This window comes from Emys orbicularis, chromosome 7 (genome assembly GCF_028017835.1).
Source record: "Emys orbicularis isolate rEmyOrb1 chromosome 7, rEmyOrb1.hap1, whole genome shotgun sequence".
In the NCBI taxonomy this organism is placed as follows: domain Eukaryota; kingdom Metazoa; phylum Chordata; order Testudines; family Emydidae; genus Emys; species Emys orbicularis.
This window is the reverse complement of record NC_088689.1, coordinates 53,630,072-53,650,311: the sequence shown is the minus strand read 5'-3', so window position 1 is coordinate 53,650,311 and position 20,240 is coordinate 53,630,072. Positions and strand designations below refer to the sequence as shown.

General features: G+C 40.4%; 1 protein-coding gene across 1 annotated transcript in view; it reads left to right on the top strand.

Moving 5' to 3' along the window:
• GRID1 (glutamate ionotropic receptor delta type subunit 1) overlaps positions 1-20,240 on the top strand; it is an 827,754-nt gene that overhangs the window by 777,554 nt on the left and 29,960 nt on the right. Inside the window, exon 13 of the mRNA XM_065407849.1 lies at positions 12,931-13,126. Within this exon, the coding sequence (XP_065263921.1) occupies positions 12,931-13,126 (196 nt within the window). The remainder of the gene's footprint in view (positions 1-12,930; positions 13,127-20,240) is intronic.

Sequence of the window (20,240 nt, the reverse complement as noted above, 5' to 3'; positions counted from 1 at the left end):
ATAGGACTAAACTATGCACAGAATAGTTTTTTGCCTTTTGTTTCATAATAAATTTTATTTATATAACCCTTTTGCTGATTTTTAAAGTGTTACATAAACAGGACAGGTTAAATATTATCATATAAAGCAACCATAAACACATGAAAAGACCTAGGTTTACAATTTATGATTAAAACTCTACTATCTACACAATATACATAGACATAAAATGTAAAAACTTAAATATCTTAGAAACAGTAGCCAATCAGTTGTTTTAATTGTCATATTTGAATTCAGCACATCAAAATACATAATAAATAGCACATTTTATCTCTGAAGCAGACAACTTCTCAAAAATTGTAGACCAGTGTTACTTTTGATATGACATCACACTGATAGCTATATAACTTGTTTACAGTAATGGAATTTACACACTAGCATCCAGACATGCAGCTTTCTCCAAGCCTTTTAAAAAGTGAACTACAAAGGAAAAAAAAAAACAAAGAAGAAATATTTTTGCCTTTTATGCTAACTTTCCTTTGTGCAAAAGCCATATCCGTGTTAAAGAAACAAAACAAAACTGGTTGTTTTTCACATGAGAAATATTAGGTTCTCATTTCTCTCTTGTTGGAAGACCTCACACAGATCTTTGGAGGACCTGCATAGTGATATTACATGAAGCTGTAGCTCTAGTTTTAGTTCTCCCTCCCTGAAGCTGAGGCCCAGTCTAAAGTTTCTGTTTGTGTTGCTGATCACCAATTAACTATAGTTATCTAGGTCCAGGGCTGTGCTAGTGTTTCAGCAGCTTAAACCACCAAATGAGTGCTTTTGGCAGTAAAGCTTATACACCTCTACCCCGGTATAACACGACCCGATATAACATGAATTTGGATTTAACGCGGTAAAGCAGTGCTCCGGTGGGGTGGGGCCGCGCACATCGGTGGATCAAAGCAAGTTCGATATAACACAGTTTCACCTATAACGCGGTAAAAAATTTTGGCTCCCGAGGACAGCGTTCTATCGGGGTAGAGGTGTACCAGTTCCCTGCGAGAAATAAGCGACATGGGTAAAACCATGTACTTGCTTGTTTAATATAAGCTGAATGAACGTTACGAAGGTATGCTGATATAAAAACGTCATAAAAAAACCCACAACTCTAACTACATTGCTGTACTGGCAAAAGTTTTTAGTGTAGACCTGGCATAACACAATTATAAATGCTAGTATAGAAACTTCAGAAATGTTCATTCTAGGACACAAATATTTGTTCCTGGTCATGATACGCTCCAGGACTATTTTTTTTTAATTCTGTTAATTACTAACACAACTGTATCTTTCTGTATCTTTAAATTGATGTCAAACAATTGCAACACCATTGTAATGTACATTACATGACAAAATTATATCCTAACTAGTGGGTGAGAGTATATGCTAAATATGTTTTTAGCCAATAATACAGTTCTAAAACATACCAGCTTGAAAGGGGAGGGATAGCTCAGTGGTTTGAGCATTGGCTTGCTAACCCCAGGGCTGTGAGTTCAATCCTTGAGGGGGCCATTTAGGGATCTGGGGCAAAAATCTGTCTGGGGATTGGTCCTGGTTTGAGCTGGGGGTTGGACTAGATGACCTCCTGAGGTCCCTTCCAATCCTGATATTCTATGATACTATGAAATGATTGAGACACATTTTTGTTTTGATTAACAAAAAAGATGTCTACTTAAAACAATTGGTTACAGCATACTTGCCTAATATCTACATAATGGGCATGTTTATCTACAAATTAAAAATTCTGGTCTTATAATTGTAAATAAAGTACGTTGTCTCTTGCTGCTTGACTGGCTTTAATTTTAATCACACTTAACAGGCAGTGCCTTAATGGATTATGAGATCCAGTAACTTTGACGGTACAGTTAATGGGGCCATCCTGCTTTTCTGTAGATTTTTGTTGCAAATATTTTCCAGTATTAAGTGCATGGGACCTTTCTCATTGGAGTGGTGAGATATAATGTGGACAACTAAGGAAGCTGAGTTCAACTAATGGCTGTTTGCAAAAGGAAACACAATCTGAGTGGTGACACCAGCTGGCATTAAAGAATGAAACAAACCTGAGATCTGATCAGAATCTGAAATTTGATTAGAGCAACATGATTTTCACTAGGAGTGGAAGATTTATTGCCTGGTATTTGAGCAAACAGGGATTAGTTTTTAAAGTTTAAAATAAAAGGCTATGAGAAAGTACTGGGAAAGCTGCACTGTGCTGGCTATTAATTCATCATACAAAGCATAGGGTGATAACAGCTTTCGTTTGCATCGTCCAAGTCTTAACAATCTGTAGGCCTCTTTCTTCTGCTGCAAAGAGAATATTCAGCATCACTTCAGGTTACAGAGTACACATTTCATGCAAGGGACTCTTTACTTTATATAGCAATAAATATTTGTTTGGTAAATACCATGGCCTACATGCAGGGCATCTATAGGAGAGGAAGTCTTCACCAGAATGTTCATTTTGGAGGTAATTCTTACCTAATTATGCCATTTGGGAAACGGGTAGAGTTATTATCTCACCCTCCCGTCTCCTTGCAGATTATGCCACAGGACCTGCTCACAAACTTGGTAGATGCTCAGGGATTGGTAGAAAGCCAGGGTTATCTATATTGGCTGTGTCCTTCAGTACTCTATTGGCTCCCTGGCAATGTGGTTCCAATGAAACTGCTACCAGGGACTTGCCTTGGCCATGGCTGTTCTCAGGGTCCACTAAGTGGAGCACTGCAGAAAAGACAGCCAGCCTAGTCTGTATTGTTTCTTCCAGAGAATCTCTGTGGGCCAAAAGGGAATATATATGTGTCCCTACCTGTGATCTACTTCTCCCTCACAGCATGCTTGGTTCCTCTGCTACTCCTTCCAGATCGATTCCAGACCCACAGAATCACCTCCCTAGGAGGTGGAGAACACTGCCATAGAAGTGACTGCCACCTCTACCCTCATTTTGAATAAAGGAGCAGAGATCCATTCTCTGATGGAATATTCCATGTATGGAGCCGTAGGAGTAGTGGGAAATGTTCCAAACTCATTTTACTACATTGTAATGACACTACGGGCTGGGGAGGATGATGTGATTTGTAAAACCTATTAACTCTATAAATAAAATTATGAAAAGATTTTTTTTCAGCTGGTTGAATTGCATTGGGATCCCTATTATGATACATATGTTTTGGTACAAAGCTCCTTACATGTTTTGCCTAGATCTGGATGAATACTGTGAGCTTGCCTTTGACTTCAATGGACCATGATTTCACTTTGTATGTTTTGCACTAATGCACTGACACTAGAGACTATTTGTTATTAGAGGCTGCTTCCCAGCCCTTCCGCTCCTTTCCTGTAGTGCTAAATATGTGCTTCAAAGGCAAATCTTATGGTCCACAACTAACCTCCTGATTTTAAAGTAGCCATCCATTTTCTACTTATAAATAAAGCAAATGGTTTAATTATAATGATATTTACAGACTACATCAAGAAAACACACAAGCATGCAGCACTATCAGAAAACATCAGGAAAGGCTAGGTATATTCACACAATTTTGTTTGAACTAAGACTTCTTCAGAAAACTTGTAGGAGAAAGGAAGGAAGGAAACCATGGGTATATTTACACTGCACTATAAGACCAGGGATTGCACTCTGGCTCAAGCCTAACTTCTCTTCCATTTACACACAAATCACACTGACCCAGGGCTCAGTCCCACGACCCCATGGGGATGGAGGGCCTGAGCCAGAGTCAAGCTATGTTCTGGCTTCCAGCCCTATCACTTTGCAGTGTAGACACAGCCCCACTGGAGTTGTTCTCTTGGAGTCAGCCACAATTCCACAGGCCGACTTTCTTTGTCCTCTGGACAGTCAAGTTTGGTGGATAGTCAAGTGTTCTCACACTGAATCATGAACAAAGAGCTAGACCGGCCACATTTTGGGAGGGCCCTAGGAAGTCTGGTATATGGGTGGTTGGACTTGAGCCCCCATAATGCAAGGTAGACACTGGAGCCCCTGGTGGCAACCCGGGGTTCAAAAATTCCTAACCTGGGGTTATAAATGAGTGTCAATGCTCAAGTCCTAGGTTAACAAACCCAGGATCTGCTAACTTGAGTTTTACTAACCCTGGGTTTACACTCCCATGTAGACATACCCTAAATCTGTCCTAATCTCCCTTATTTCACACTCAACCACCATAGTGCAGAAACTGTAATGCTATTCTCAATGATGTTAGATTCTATTTCTAGAATATTGGTTGTCTATATTTTGAAAGAGTAGTTCCTTCACAAATACTAGCTTGTCTGTGTCATGGATGGTTCTCTCACTCATACCATCCAAGAGAAGATGACCTTATCCATAACATGAATCTCCCCCACTAATGCCACCCATATCATGTATTCATTTAAGCCACACTGATTCAGCAAAGCACACAAACTTAAGTACATCATTAGTCCTATTGAAATTAGTGCACTGGTATGTTCAGAAAATTGAAGGACAAATGCTGAAAAAAATGTACTATGCATGCACAAATGTTGATTTTCAGTGGATTATAGCTTGGACGGATTTGGACATTTTCATGGGGGGAAAAAAGGCACTTTCTGAGTTTAAGACTGTAGAATGCTAAATATCTAGATCCTATTCCAAACAACAGAGGCAGTGGAGCTATTAAAAATGGCCAGATAAATGTTGTAACATTGGTAAAACTATCAATTTTTCATTAACCTTGTTCCTAAGGTTGGCCTAACTCTTGTCTGATCAAACATTCAAATAATATTCCTGAACAGTGGAAGTATGCCAAAGTTATAAGCAACTGAAAGGAAGGATCTGTAATGGAAAGTGTTAGGCAATATTAACTAAACTTGTCAAAGCTGTTCTGTATGAATATGTGTATGAATATAATGTATTCATAAAATTCATCACTATAATGCAACCAAGTCCGTATGGTTGAGCTGACAAAAGCCCTAACAGGACCAGCAGTAATGTATAATAGTTTAGAATAGTATTTGAAGAATAACTCATCCAACTGAAATTACAGAGGCAATTTAGGCAGGCCAGAATATACAGTTTAGAGTTATAATTATGCTAGAAGACTAGACTAATATTCTTACTCTTTTTGTGTATATTAGTCTCTTTACTCACCAGCTGTTGTTAGGGTGTTAATATTATATCTTGCCTAAATACAGAGCAACTGAAATAAGACCAGGTTTGGGGTTCTTGTGTAACTCCAAACTCATCCCAGGTCCACACATGCTGTTCACAAGTTATCATACTTAAAGCTTCTTAACAGCTTAAATTGATACAAGTCCCTAAAGCAATTTATGAGCTTAAACCACTTAAAATGCTTGAAGGAGCTTAAGAGCTTGAAGACTTTGTAGGGGTAGATGATGGATGCCTTGTAGGGGGAGGGACCTGTTTGAAGGAAATCCAAGTAGACTGGAGCGTGGGTACGTGTGTCCCCGGGGTGGAGTAGGGCTATTTGTAGAAATCAAACATCATGGAGTGGAAGTGATTGGTGTTTAAACACTGCTGTGATGAAGAAAATATAAGAACCTAGACAGAACTACTGGTGCACATCATAAGCTGATGGAAACTGGGATAGCTCTGAAGACATCTGGCTCATAGAGTGGGGCTGGTAATATGAAGCTGCTCTTTGTAAGAAAGAGTTGCAGATCTGAAGTAAAGAATAGTGAATAATGTTAAAAAAATAAACTGGATTAAAATTCAAATAGTGGAACTGCTCTCATGTCCTGTGAAGACATTTCCTCCTTGTCTGACCACTAGAAACACACTGAATAAATACTAATAGAGAGGAGGAAATTACCATTTCAAATATACTGGATGAAAGCAGTGGATTGGCACTCTGTGACAGGTATTTATTCATTTTCTAGTGGCTGGCCATGCAATAATTTAGAACGGTTCCATATTAGGCTCAGCTATGTAATTCATTCTGATGCTCCCCATTCATCAAAGATTTATTTATTTTTATACTACAATGAGAAAAATAAAAAGTGTGCAAAAGATTATACCCCACCTCCACTTTCATGAAAAGAAAATTATGACAAAGTAACAACCCTTAGACCTCTTGTAGCAAAAGAACATCTTGCTGCAATTAGATATAATTAATGAACAATAATTAGAAAGATCTCTTCACTGAATTTATTATTGTATGTTTTCTTTCATCTATAACCCATGAAAACGAGCACTGACCATACACTAATGCTGTATGTGGACTCTGGAGGAGACAGCTCTGCAGGTAGTGGCCTTGCACAACATATTTCCTACATGGCTAGCTATACAATATAGCATTATGTGTATATGAACTTATCATTGTTAGAATTATGTACTATTTCAACTACTGTATATAGCATCCTAGGTATGAATAGTGGATCCCTCTCAATATGACAAATAGGAAGGTGGCAGTAGAGCATTTCCTATCGGGGATCTTCAGCAATGGATCTAGCTTCAGCTGTTGGTTTGCAATTGCGTGGAATTGTTGATCTTTAAGGCACACTGCAAGGCCTAGCTTTTTGCTTAAGAGATTGGAGGCTGGTGGGAGTGATTGTTTGCGGGGGAGCAGGGGTGGAGATTTGATGGGGAAAGGCCCACTTATTGGGTTATGTTGAGGGGAGACTTTTGCTGGAGGTTTGCTGTTAGTTTTAGTGTCATGGTTTTAAAAAATGTCGAAGACACCCAGAGTAGCAGATGGGTGCCTTGTTGTGTGTTGTTAAAAAAGGTATAAATTGTGCTGTGACACAGAGGCCCATTTGGGGTTCATTAGTCTGTGTCAACTATGCCGATGCTTGTCAGGCCTCACATACTCACTACACCTCATACACTTGGTGCCATTATATTTCCTGAAAAGGTGTCATATAATATATCATTTTAAATCTAATACACGGGTCATTAAGGTCACTTGTAAAATATTTTTAACAACGGTGTAGGTGAAATTATTGATACGCTCTAATATTAGGTTCTAGAGACTGTCAACAGACAAAGGTGACAAAACAGGTTTCTTCTATATAAAGGGGAACAAAATTATGGTGGCAGATGCCTTGTCCAGGAAAGAGGGATCTGACCTGCTGTCGCTGGTTCAGCCAGTGGCTAACCCTCCTGCAGTTTTGTAAATGGGAAGGTGTGACCCTAAGAGCATCCCAATGCTGGAGGGCAAGGGGCTCATTGGTATCAGGGCATGAGTTTCAGCTGGCCTGACCAATTCTGTGTATCACTACTCACTATGGTTATAATCTCTAGCTAAAACAGGTCATGTAATATGTTATTGGAAAACTGATTCTTGTGTGATGTATGCATGTAGTACGTATTATATATGCTAGATTGATGACTAAAATGTATTTTAGCGCAGATATGTGGGAAACAGATCTTCCCTAGACAAAGGAATGTGTATTTGCTTCTCTGACCAGCCTGGACATCAGACAGAGACAGTGAAGGTCCATTTAATATTAGGTAAATCAAGCTAACAATTGAACGAGGAGACAGCATGGCATCTAAACTTGGCAGAAGACAGAAGCTTGGGCTAGATTTTACTTTTCAAAGAATACATTCCAAAAGTTTACTGGTCTATAAAGACAGAGGAGCTGAACCTCAAGTGATAAGCAATTAACTCTACTGATTTCTACAATATTACTGTATTATAAAAGTTTATTGAGTGAGGTATTTTATGAAAACCTATAACACTGGTAATTAATAGCATTGTGAAATATATGTATTAACACTATATGAGGAATTATGAATACTCACTGATATTATGCTTTCCAGTCTGAGAGACCAAACAAAGGGTTAAACAGGCTTTCCCCCATCAGGAGGGAAGGCAGCTATCTACCTGTCTCCACAGAAGTTAAGCAAGATGACCAAAAAATGGGAAGCAGCATTTACATAGACAGCAGCAGAGGGATGGGAAGCCCACAGGAAGGGAAACAGCATGAGGTCATCCTGCCTCTTGAAACAAGGTCATTGAACTTTGGAAGACATAAGCAAAGACAGAAGCTGTCTTTGGCATCCATCACTAGACAGACACAAGAGATTAAAGCTCTTGCAAGCTGAGAAAGATGGGTCCTTCAAACAAGGAGGGGTTGAAGTCTCTGGAAACTGAATGTAGATGAGAAACCTGCTTAGGCAAAGATCTTTCACCTAGGAAGACAAGGGAAGCCAGCATCTTGTTCTTCTGTGGAAGGTCCTGACTGAGGGAAAGTCAGCCATGGCTGGGAATAATGATTGGTGAGAGAAACCATCTTGACCAAACCTGTACCTTGCTAAGTTGAGATTTAGACTTTTATATGCATTTTTTTTCACTTTTATTTGCTTTTAACGTCTTTGCTTCTGTTTATTTTACTTGGTATCACTCAGCCTATGTCCTGTTGTTAATACATTTGTTTTGTTTTTACTATAAACCAACTTAGTGCTGTGTTTTCAGGGAAGGGTGTACTTACCATAATTAAGTTAATAAGCTGTAATGTGTGTGATGGGTTGGATCACAGAAACCCCCTGGGAGCTGTCACCTGATGCGCCAAAACTACCTCTGCTCCTGTTTTCCTGCCAGCTCAGGACTCTAGCACCCTGTCTTGCTGAGACAGACATTCCCATCTGCTCCAACAATGACCCAGGGTCTGAATTACTTGCCCCAAAGCTGCAGGTTTACCTGAAAACAGCTCACAGAAGTGTGCTTGTCTTTAGCACTCTGATGCCCAACTCCCAATGGGGTCTAAACCCAAATAAATCCGTTTTACCCTGTATAAAGCTTATGCAGGGTAAACTCATAAATTGTTTGCCCTCTATAACACTGATAGAGAGATATGCACAGTTGTTTGCTCCCCCAGGTATTAATACATACTCTGAGTTAATTAATAAGTAAAAAGTGATTTTATTAAATACAGAAAGTAGGGTTTAAGTGGTTCCAAGTAGTAACAGACTGAACAAAGTAAGTCACCAAGCAAAATAAAATAAAATGCGCAAATCTATGTCTAATCAAACACTGAATACAGATAAGATCCTCACCAGTTCCAGAATGCTCCCTTTTACAGACTAATCTCCTTTTGGCCTGGGTCCAGCAATCACTCACACCCCTTTGTTCCAGTTTCTTCCAATTATCCTGGGGTGTGGGGAGGCTCTCTCTTTAGCCAGCTGAAGACAAAATGGAGGGGTCTCCCACGGGTTTAAATAGACTTTCTCTTGTGGCTGGAAACCCCCCTCCTCACTCCTATGCAAAGTCCAGCTACAAGATGGAGTTCTGGAGTCACCTGGGCAAGTCACATGTCCATGCATGACTCACAGTCTTTACAGGCAGAAGCCATTATCCACATGGTATCTTGTATGTCTCCAGGAAGACTTCTTATGTGGATTGGAGCATTCCAAGATGCATTGTTCCCCAAATGCTTCCTGATTGGGTACTTAACCTTGTGAATTCCTTCCTAAAGAAGCTGACCAAATGCCTCACAAAGCTTACTTAGAAATCAAGCAAGTATACATAACTTTGAACACACAAATGGTGCCTGCATACAACTAGGATGAACATAACCAGTAGATCATAACCTTTACATAGATATGTTACATGGCATATGTATCAAAACCCTATTCCAGTTATATCATACATACATTTATAAGCACCCCCCCATAAAGCCTTATGGGGTACACTGTCACAATGTGCTTTTGTCTCTTTAAAGGAGCAATGAACCTTATTATTTCTCTATCCTGGTGAGGCTGGAAAATTCCAGGCACATGGTTTTGGGGAAATTTTGGACAGGGAGTGTGTGGGAGTCACCTTGCTGGTTGTAGCCAAGGCTGTGGAAGCCAGAGTAGGGCTGTAGACAGGTTATTGGGGGCAGAGCTGCTGAACCAGGACGGTCTAGCACACAGATACTCCGGGTGAGACCTGTGTGCTTGTAGGCTGGCTGGGAGCATCCCAGGCTGGGAGCTCCAGCAGCAAAGTGATTGCAGGGCAAGTGGTGACACAACCTCTTACTGGTCTGGATTGCACCCCTGAGCCTCATGAAATTGGTGTAATCTAAAAAGGATTTACACACAACTTATTAATTTAACTAAGGTTTACAGTTTAAGTATTGGTGAAATAGGTTTAAGTGATTCACAAGTGAAAAGGCACAGTCAAAGAAAGGCTACAGTTTGATTGTGTTCTGTTTATTTTGGAAATAGAAGAAAGGAAAGGAAAGATGAGTAATAAGCAGAAAAGGCAGGAGGAGCAAAGGAGCAGGTGCTAAGCTCACCAAGAAGAAGTTAGAAAAGCTGGGTGCATAGTGAGGTCTGTCAGCAGCGAATCAGAAGAAATTGGAGCTAGAGGCCAAACCAGGTGGCAAGAAGAAGAGTCCTTTTTTCTCCTACAGAGCATGCAGAAGACCAAGCAGATGGTTCCCCATATGATCCAGAAGCAGCAGCAGCAATGGCCTCCAGAGCTGTGGAGGCTACAGTGGAAAAAGCTGCTAGTGGAGGAGAGGTGTTAGTGAGGAGGCAGAGCTGAAGTAGTGGAAGTTTGCTGACCAGGAGAAACACAGGCAGCTCAGATAGAAGAGGAGGGACAAGTCACACCCATGGAACCCAGGAGGAATGACACAAGGGTTTGCCTGATCAGGGGCTGGCAGACAACCAGATGTGGGTATGATGGACCCCATCACGCTGTCTGTAGCCAGAGGTACTATTGGACACTAAGTTTATTTTGGGATTCTGACAGAAGGAAAGTCAGCCTTGGCTGAGAAGAAAGTGGATTGGTGAGAGAAACCCCCTTGAGCAAAACCTGTACCTTGCTAGATTAAGATTTAGACTTTTAAAAATCTGTTTTCACTTTTATTTGCTTGTAACCATCTCTGCTTCTGTTTCTTTTACTTGGCATCACTCAACCTCTGTCCTATTGTTAATAAATATGTTTTATGTTTACTATAAAACAACGCAGAACTGTGTTTGAGGGGAAGAGTGTATCTACCCCAGTTAATATGCTATGATGTGCTTTGGTCTCTTTAAAGGAAAAAAAACAAACCTTATTATTTCTCTGTGCTATCCAGGAGAGGGCTGGACATTGCAGAGCACATGGTTTTGGGAAAACTCTGCACTGGGATCATGTTGGGGTCACCTTGCTGGTTGTAGCCAAGACTGGTGGAAGCCAGAGTGGGGCTGTAAACAGGCTGCTGGTACAGGGCTATCTAGCACACAGACGCTCAATGTGTGACCCGTATGCTTGTAGGCTGGCTGTGAGCATCCCAGGCTAAGACCTCCAGCAGCAAAGCACTATAAGTAGGGCTTCGTGTTTGTCATGGAGGTCATGGAAGTCATGGATTCAGTGACTTTCCGCGACCTCTGTGACTTCTGCAGGAGCCAGTGTGGCTGACTCCAGGACCGCCTAAGCAGCTGCTGCTGGAGCGGCTCTGTATCCAGCCGCTGGGGCACCAGCCGCTGCTGGAGCGGCTCTGGGGCCAGCCGGACCAGCTGCTTTTCGGGTGGCCCCGGGCTCCCCCCATCAGCAGCCCCCCAGGCTACCCCCCCAGCAGCAGCTCCCCGGCTCTCCCCCCACCCCAGCAGCAATCCCTCCAGACACCCACCTCAGAAGTGCCCCCCGTGTGCCTCCCGCCTCACAGCAGTGACCCCCTTAAGATTCAGTCAGGGGTATTTATAGTATAATTCATGGACAGGTCACGACCGGGAATTTTTGTTTATTGCCCATGACTTGTCGGTGAGTTTTACAAAAATACCTGTGACTAAATCGTAGCCTTAACTATAAGGCACCCTGGGTTGCAGGACAAGTGGTGACACAACCCCTTACTGGTCTGGATTGCACTCTGAACCTTGTGACAAGTGCTTATAAAGCACAGGTAGCATGGTCCCTGCTCTAATGTAAATTGAGTGGATAGTATGGATATTTTACATATAGTGGGCCTAATTCTCACTGACCTGAATGTTGCTTTACACCTGTCTGGCAGTGAAAAGGGACCTTAAAAGGATATAAATTATATTCTGCATGGCTGGAAAGTGAATGACCCAGAGTGGATTAAGAGGTTATGTTTAAGGGTATGTTTCTACTGCAGCTGGGAGTGTGCCTCCCAGCCTAGGTAGAGAGATGTATGCTAGCTCCGCTTGAGCTAGCATGCTAAAAATTATAACGTGGCTATTGCAGCACAGGCTGTGGCATGGGCTCGCCACCTCAGCTCGGACCCAGGGGGTTGGGCAGACTAGTGCTTGGGAGGCTAACCTGTACCACAATGTCCCTACCACTATTTTTAGCAAGCTTGCTCGAATGGAGATAGTGTTTATCTGCCTACCTAAGCTGGGAGGCACACTTCCAGCTGCAGTGTAAAGGCCTTTAAGGCCCCTTTGCACTGTCAGAGTGATATAAAGCAACTTTAGCGTAAATAAGAATTAGGCCCAGTGTGTGGGTATATGAAAATTTTTTATTTTATTGAGGGCTGCTGAGATTTGGAATGTAATGCCCTATATACATTTAAAGTTAGTGTATTGATTTTTGGCCCAATTGTACACTGGTGTGAATCCAGAGTAACTCCACTAATTTCAGTGGAATTACTCCCTATTTACACAGATTTAAATGAGAGCTGATTTTGACCTGTATCTTTAAACATTGTTTTCCACATGCTTTAATAAAACTTGATTGCTCTGTGCTCTTGCACAAGCATAGCAACATGATTTCAATATGTTGATGGGCATCAGAATGAATGTTATCTCTTCCAAATAAACCTCTTCACTAAAAGAACTCAGGTAAAATTAAACCTCGTATGATTTCAGTGCAGCTGAATTACACTTTGGGTTCCTTTTATGATAAAAGAGAGACATGCAAATGAGACTGATTGATGGTAGGTGTTTTGTTTCTCTCTAAAGACAGCCATAAAGGGAGATCATTTAACTAATAAAATCTCTCTATTGTACCAGTTAACACTAATATTTCAACATCTCTTGAATTTCAGAACATTTCAAGATCTGTCCAAACAAATGGATATGTCTTACGGTACTGTCAGGGATTCAGCAGTCTATGAATACTTCAAAGCAAAAGGGACAAACCCTTTGGAGCAGGATAACACATTTGCTGAACTTTGGAGGACAATCAGTAAAAATAATGGGGCAGATAACTGTGTATCGAACCCTTCTGAAGGCATCAGGAAGGTAAGAATGGATTAATAGTGCAGTTTTACTTTAAATTTGTGTTATGTTTGTGTAGCTTGCATGGAGTTAATGAATGAAAACAATTGTCATGTGATAAAGGCAGGATTTAAAATAAAAAATACTCCAGTCCTAGGTTTCTTTTAAGTAAAGGTCGCAAATTGATTTGAGGACAAAACTGTTGATAGCATTATGCTTCTACTAAGGGATTATACTTTTCCCAGCAAAATCATTTCAACCTTTGGCCAGTTCTCACATGGAACTCAGATCTCCATTTCTAAAAGGCTATTGTTCTAGTACATTACAACTGCTAATTCTTTTGCACCTTTCCCATTCCTCTTTCTAAGACTGAAGGTTAAATTTTCATTTGTAGCTAAGTCCCATTTTTATGGCTTAAGTCTCATTGACATTTAATAAGATTTAGGTTCCTAGGTACCTAAATCACTTTTGAAAAAGTTACCTTGGGTGGTCTTATATTTTCCCTGGGTGCTGAAACTTGTCCTTTACCCATGATTATTGTTGTCAGTGGATTAAATTCAGTCCTATTCACTTCAGCAAAATTATGTCCACTTACATTAGGGCAGAAACATGAACTAAGTTTTTGGTCATTTTTGTTTATACAATGGTACTCCAGTTGTTCAAAAATTCATCTACCCACTCACATATTACCCATCCATGCAGTTATTCAGTGCCACTTTAATCTGCTCACTAATATATTCACTCACCTATTCTCTCTCTTTCACACACACACACACACACACACACTTATTTTTAAGTTAAATTAACTGTGCATGGAGGATTCAAGCAGCTGACATAGAGTGGCTCAGTAGAGGAGCCATGATCTTTGTTCAGGGTCCTAAAGCCTGTGATAGTTTCTTTTAATTGTGACTTTCTAATTGAAATATGTTGTCTCATTAGTACATAGAAATGATGGCATTTGACCCAGAGCAATGACACAGGAATCAGACACTCAACTTTCAGCCATCCAGTTGCTTAGAAGTGCCTTAGAAGTGTACATGCATGCATGCATACACACATTTCTTGTGCTGCTTCCCATGCTGTAGCTCTGCATGGTCAGAAAGTGAATGACAAATGTGAATCAGAAGTAAATTACAGCAGACAGGATGCACAGGAAGTCAATAAAAGTTAAAACTTTCTTTAGAGGAATATCATAGTCTCCTTTTTATCAGTCTTTTTATTTTTTAAAATAAAATATTATAAATGTAGAATCATTGGTCAGTTTCTTTTGGTGTAAACTGAAAACCGGTATCTCTGGGCCCACAACTGTGTTACAAGTTCTTTATGCTTTTGAAAAGCTGACACTAATATGTAGACTTTTCTATATTATTTTACTTTTCCAAATGTTTTATGTTTATTTTTCTAGACGCTCAAAGAGAAAAATTAAAATCTTCAGATTTTTAAAACGTCACAGGCTGAGTTGATGGGAAAGAATGGACTCCAGGCAAGGGATATTCCGTTGTTAGGGAAAAATAAGTGTGGATGCGCAAGCAGAAATACTCTATTCCTAATCAAATTGATTAACAAGTATTTATGTCTTGAACAGATTTTGGTGGCAAAAGGAGCAGCCACCAAATAAAATATCACAGATGTAATTCCACTCTCAGAACTCCAGCATTTGCAGTTCTGTTTGAACAGCTGCATCCATCATGCAGAGGTTTCTCTTTCCACTGGTTCACCCAAGACTACTGTTCCCAAAGCTGTCTCTAAGCTCTACCTCCAAATACTTTTGTTATTAAAGCTGTCACTCTGAAACCACTACTGTCAAATAGCAAAGGAGACACCAGTTTCACCTTTTACATATGAAGCTATTTTGGGTAACCCTTTAAATACATATAAAAGTAGAATTTATATGTACATTGCAACAAATTCCCTGTAAAATGTGTGGAATTTTAAAATAAATTTGTTTGCACCAGTTTGTTCGTTTACTTGCTGCAAATATAAGTGCAATCTAGTTTTTGGCACAAATGTGGATTTCATGTTTGCATGTACAAGAATTTGTACAAACCAAATTCTAGTTTCACAAACACTAACATTTTGGCTGGAAGTACTTGCATGCTGTCCAAGCACAGAACATAAACAATATCATGTGATTTGTTCGACTCCTCACATCTAACCAACCCAGCTCAAATAGTGACATTTACATGCCCATTGAGAACTAGTCAGGATCAGTCAGTCCAGAGAATTAAAAAAAAAATCCACAGATTCTTTCAGATGACAAATCAGTTCTAGGAAATGGTGCTGAGCTCTCAGAGAGATCCTGGGAGAATAAAGTGAGGCTACACCTGTCAGATAACATGTTCTTTGAAAATGATTCTCTGAGCTCTGCCACTAACGATATTGAGCAGGATTCTGTTGCAGTTGGGAGCTATTGACCCTGCTCTGCCTGCGAAAGACTGAGTGAGTGCGCACTGTGTGCCTAAGACAGCATGAGGCAGAAGAAGAATAAATCCTGCCTGAAGCCTGATCCAAAGCCCATTGAAGTCAATGCAAAGCCTCTCACTGACTACTATGACCCTTCGATCAGGCTTGTTCTCTCTCTCTCTCGTAGGAATATTATTGTACTAGTAATGGTTTCCCTGGGTCAAGTCCTTTTGCTATAAACTTCAGCTATTTTTTTGTGTGTGGCTTCCCCACAGTTTGTGGGTTTTGCCTCAACCTGTAACCACTGTAAAATATAAGGCTGACTTTGCCAAATGCCCTGCCCTTGGCCCAATCACCATTTCGCCTTCTTTTATATGTACTGTCCCTCATTATATGCATGTAACAAAGTGTGCTGGTGTATGATTTTATAACTGCTTAGGATCTGTATGGAAATGAGACATCTATTTTATGAGGCTTTCTCAGCATGAAAAAATAATAAAAATAAATACACGAAATATAGATAAGCACTCTGTCACATGCATTGATGTTTAAAAAAAATTTAAATCATTTACCGTAGAAAAATGCAGGATGTATTTTCCCTATATCACTCGTATTATGTCATAATATATTCAACAACAGTAAGGCTGTAAATATCCATATTTTATAAACCTATTAAGGGCTTCCATTTATTATAGTTAGATTTACTTAAGCCTCAGGTTTTAGCTTTAGATTGGCAAACTGTTTAGAATACCAATTAGAGTAACTTTGGGATTCAGTGTAGCGTTGGGAAGTGGCTCAAATTTATATGATAATAACTGTGTCAAATTAACTCTGATTTTAATGTTCTGGTGTGATATATATAAAACTTGATCGACTCCATCAAATAACATTGACTATAATCCAGTTTCTCTGCAGTCCCATAGCTGACCTGTGTTTCCATTTGATTAAACATTTACTAAATCAGGCTTAATATTTAATAAAATTGTCAAATAAAATACGGTGTTTCTAGTTTAAATGTCTTTCTTCGCAACTCATTGAGCTCCTTGAACAAACAGACAAGTTGCTCATGTCAAATACCACGTCTAGAAATTGTATTTTTTTTAAAGAGAATCAGTGTTAGCCAATGAAACTGGACTTTTAATCAGTATACATTTCCTAGAACACAAAAGTGAAATGTAAATGTAGTCTTCAAACTCTAATTTTTTCATTGTAAAATCTAAATTTCTCCATAGCACAAAACCACAAATATTTCTAGTGCATCTTTCAGAGCAAGGACTTTTGTCAGCACAATGAAAAAATATGACTTCTCCCTGAAACCCAAATTTCTGTGACTCTTCTCAGTTTCCCCATATCTTTCAGTTATATTGGATTATAAAATGGACATTAGTTACCAGTGCATTTCTAAGAAAAGCAATGCCAACTGCAGTGAGAAGCAATGTGAGAGAGTCTGGGTTTTTCTATAGATAAGTGTTAGACATGTCAATTTTGCCCTATTCGACTCACCTCTATTAATCTAGCTGAGAATTTCCTATCTGCTTCTGCAATTTGAACTCTTTAAGCAGCTCAAAACAAAAAGATAAAGTTAAAGAGGGTTCTGAAAGCTTCCATGCATTTCTGTTGCCATGGAAAATGCATCTTTTCATAAAAGATATGGTCTGTACATCCATAGTGACCATCTACCATTGTCTCAAGGCACAGTTTCTAAAAACATTGATGGCAACCACACAAAGGGTATCTAAGCATTGCAAAACACTCAATGACACAAATGTATTTCAGATTTGCACTCAGAGAGTCAAGTGATGTTTCGTTTAACTCCAAAGATGTGTGAGGAGAGTTGATTTGGACTGTAAGTTTGGTCTTACGGATTCAAAAGTCTCTCATGGTAACAATGGTCCATATAATACAGTATTGAAAATGGGAATACTGGTACAGATTCCACATAATAAAACTAATTCAGCAATAGTGTTATGTGGGGAAAATTTCCTTCTCACTCCAGTTATTGATCAGTGTACACCAAGAAACATGAAGTTTGGTAGCTCCTATAATTTTATCCTAGGTAATGCAACTGAAAACACTATTCTTAATCATATACATTTTTAATCCCTTTGTGGAGCTTAGAAAGCTATTTGCCCGCATGATATCCTGTGGAATATCCTGGAGAATCATGGAATATTTAGACATTTCGCATTGTTGCCTTTTTTATTTTGAGCATCTGTTCATGATAGGAGTAGGATAAATAGGATGACCTGATAAGTTCCTTCTATACTGTTCATTATTTTAGATGTAGACATAATAAACCCTCTTTCTCAGGGGTGGACAAACTTTTTGGCCTGAGGGCCGCATCGGGTTTCGTAAATTGTATGGAGGGCCTGTTAGGGGAGGGGGTAGTGGCCTGGTCCCCACCTCCTATCTGCCCCCGCTCCCAGACTCCTGCCCCATCCAACCCCCCTGTTCCCTGTCGGCTCCTCTGGGACCTCTGCCCCATCCACACACACCCGCTCCCTGTCCCCTGACTGCCCCCAGATCCCCGCCACCCCATCCAACCCCTACTCTCATTCCTGAGTGCCCCCCCCCCGGAACCCCTGCCCCTGACTGCCCCTGCCCACCCCTGCCCCCCTGGGACCCTTGCCCCCATTCAACCCCCTGTTTTCCCCCCAACCACCATCCACCCCCCCACCCCCTGACCACCACCCCGAACTCCCCTGCCCTCTATCCAACCCCCCCTGCTCCCTGACCCCTTACTGCACTGCCTGGAGCACTGGTGGCTGGCGGCGCTACAGCCGCGCCGCCTGGCTGGAGCCGGGCCACGCTGCTGCCGCCACCACACAGCATGGAGACCAAGTCAGGCTCTGCAGCTGCGCTGCCCTAGGACCTCACAGCCCAGAGCATTGCACCGGTGGCGGAGCGAGCGAGCTGAGGCTGCAGGCGAGGGGGAACAGCAGGGGAGGGGCCGAGGGCTAGCCTCCTGGGCCAGAAGCTCGGGGGCTGGGCAGGACAGTCCCGCGGGCCGGATGTGGCCCGCGGACCATAGTTTGCCCACCCCTGCTCTTACTCTTTTCCTTTCCAAACTAAATAGCAATAATCTTTTAAAGCTCTCCCTGTTGGAACCCTTCCTTCTCCTGATTCTAATAATTCTCATTGCCATTCTTTGAATCTTTTCTATTTCTGCTATGTTTTATTGGCAATGAGGTGATCTAAACTGAATACAGTATCTAAGGCAAGGATGTATAATATAATATTATACATATAATTTATAATTATAATATTTTTCTATATTGTTCTCTCTCCCCTTTTTACAGCCTCCTAATATCTTGTTAATTTTTAAAATCACCACTGAATATTGAACTAGGCTTTTATTTTTTTTCTGAGCAGTCCACATATCAATGTTTTTCCTGAGATATTACAACACTTCACTCAAAATTTTGGTGCATAGGAATAGTTTAGATTATTTTTTCCAATGTACATGGCCTTTGTTCATATATACCATTATGCTGTCCAGTTAACATATGCATTTTCATAGGTCCTCTGGAATTCCTGGCAGCCCTCCTGTTCTCTTGACCAATCTACATTCTCTGTCATCAATAATGATGCCACCTCACAATTCACACCTTCAGATAAAGCAATAGCTGTCCTCAAACTGATCTCTGGGGCACTTTACTATTAGCCTCTCTGTATGCTAAATATCAACCATTTATCTCTACTCTTTGCTTCCTGTCTCTGAAACCTTTTATAATCCATGGTAGCGCTTTACCTCTCAATCCCAGAAATTACAAAATTGCTTCAATAGTCTCTTGCACATGCCTTTTGAAAGCCTAAATATCCACTGGCTCTTTATCCATTATTTTGTTAACTCTTTCATATAGTTACATGTTAAATAAGCTAGTTGTTTCCTTATATAACTCATGATTGTTTGCTATTCTTTGATACCAAGCTTGGTGCTCTATAGTTCTATCCTTATGGATTTTCTGATCTATTTTCTGGTACCAGAATAAAGCGAACTCCTCTACATTTCTTTGGTACACTATAGAGATGGGTGCAATGTTGGTGACCTTTCTGTCTGCCAGTACATTAGCTTTTCGAAGAAGTGGTATGTCTTGTAATGATGAATGCCATATTGTTTGTAATTCAAGATGCTTCATGTGTCAGTTTCATCAGAAGTTTCAGATGAATTCCAGCCACACCTGGGTATTTATTTGAAAGTTAAGTTGTTTCATCATTTCTTGTTTCAATCTGTTCTCTAAAAAAGCCTCACTTCACTACTAATAAACAAGGGCTCTGTGACAGGTCTTTTTCCAGTCTTCTTCTATAATGAGGAATAATGGAAAGCAATTACTTAGTCCTTCTCTGCACTCTCCTTATCCTCTTTGATTTTCCCTTTTATATCCTGGGAGTCTGATAAGCCCATTTTGATGAATGTAAAGAAGAAATTTTGTTTATATAACTTTGGGGTTTTTTCCCTTCAAATTTCCTCTTTACCCTCTTAGTCTGCACCATACCTCTTTCCTTGCTAGCCAGGGCAGTTGTCCCATTCTATTAGCATCTGCTGGATTTCCATTAGAAAGCCTGTTTTATGGGCAGAGGGGAAAAAACACCACCATCACCGCTACCACCATAGTTTAACCAAGCTATTAGTTTAGCTCCGTCTAGTTTTGCTGTATTACCTGCATGCACCCTGGGACTCCAATCAGGGGCATAATATTTGTGACTCGGTCAAATTCAAATCCCAATCCCCAAT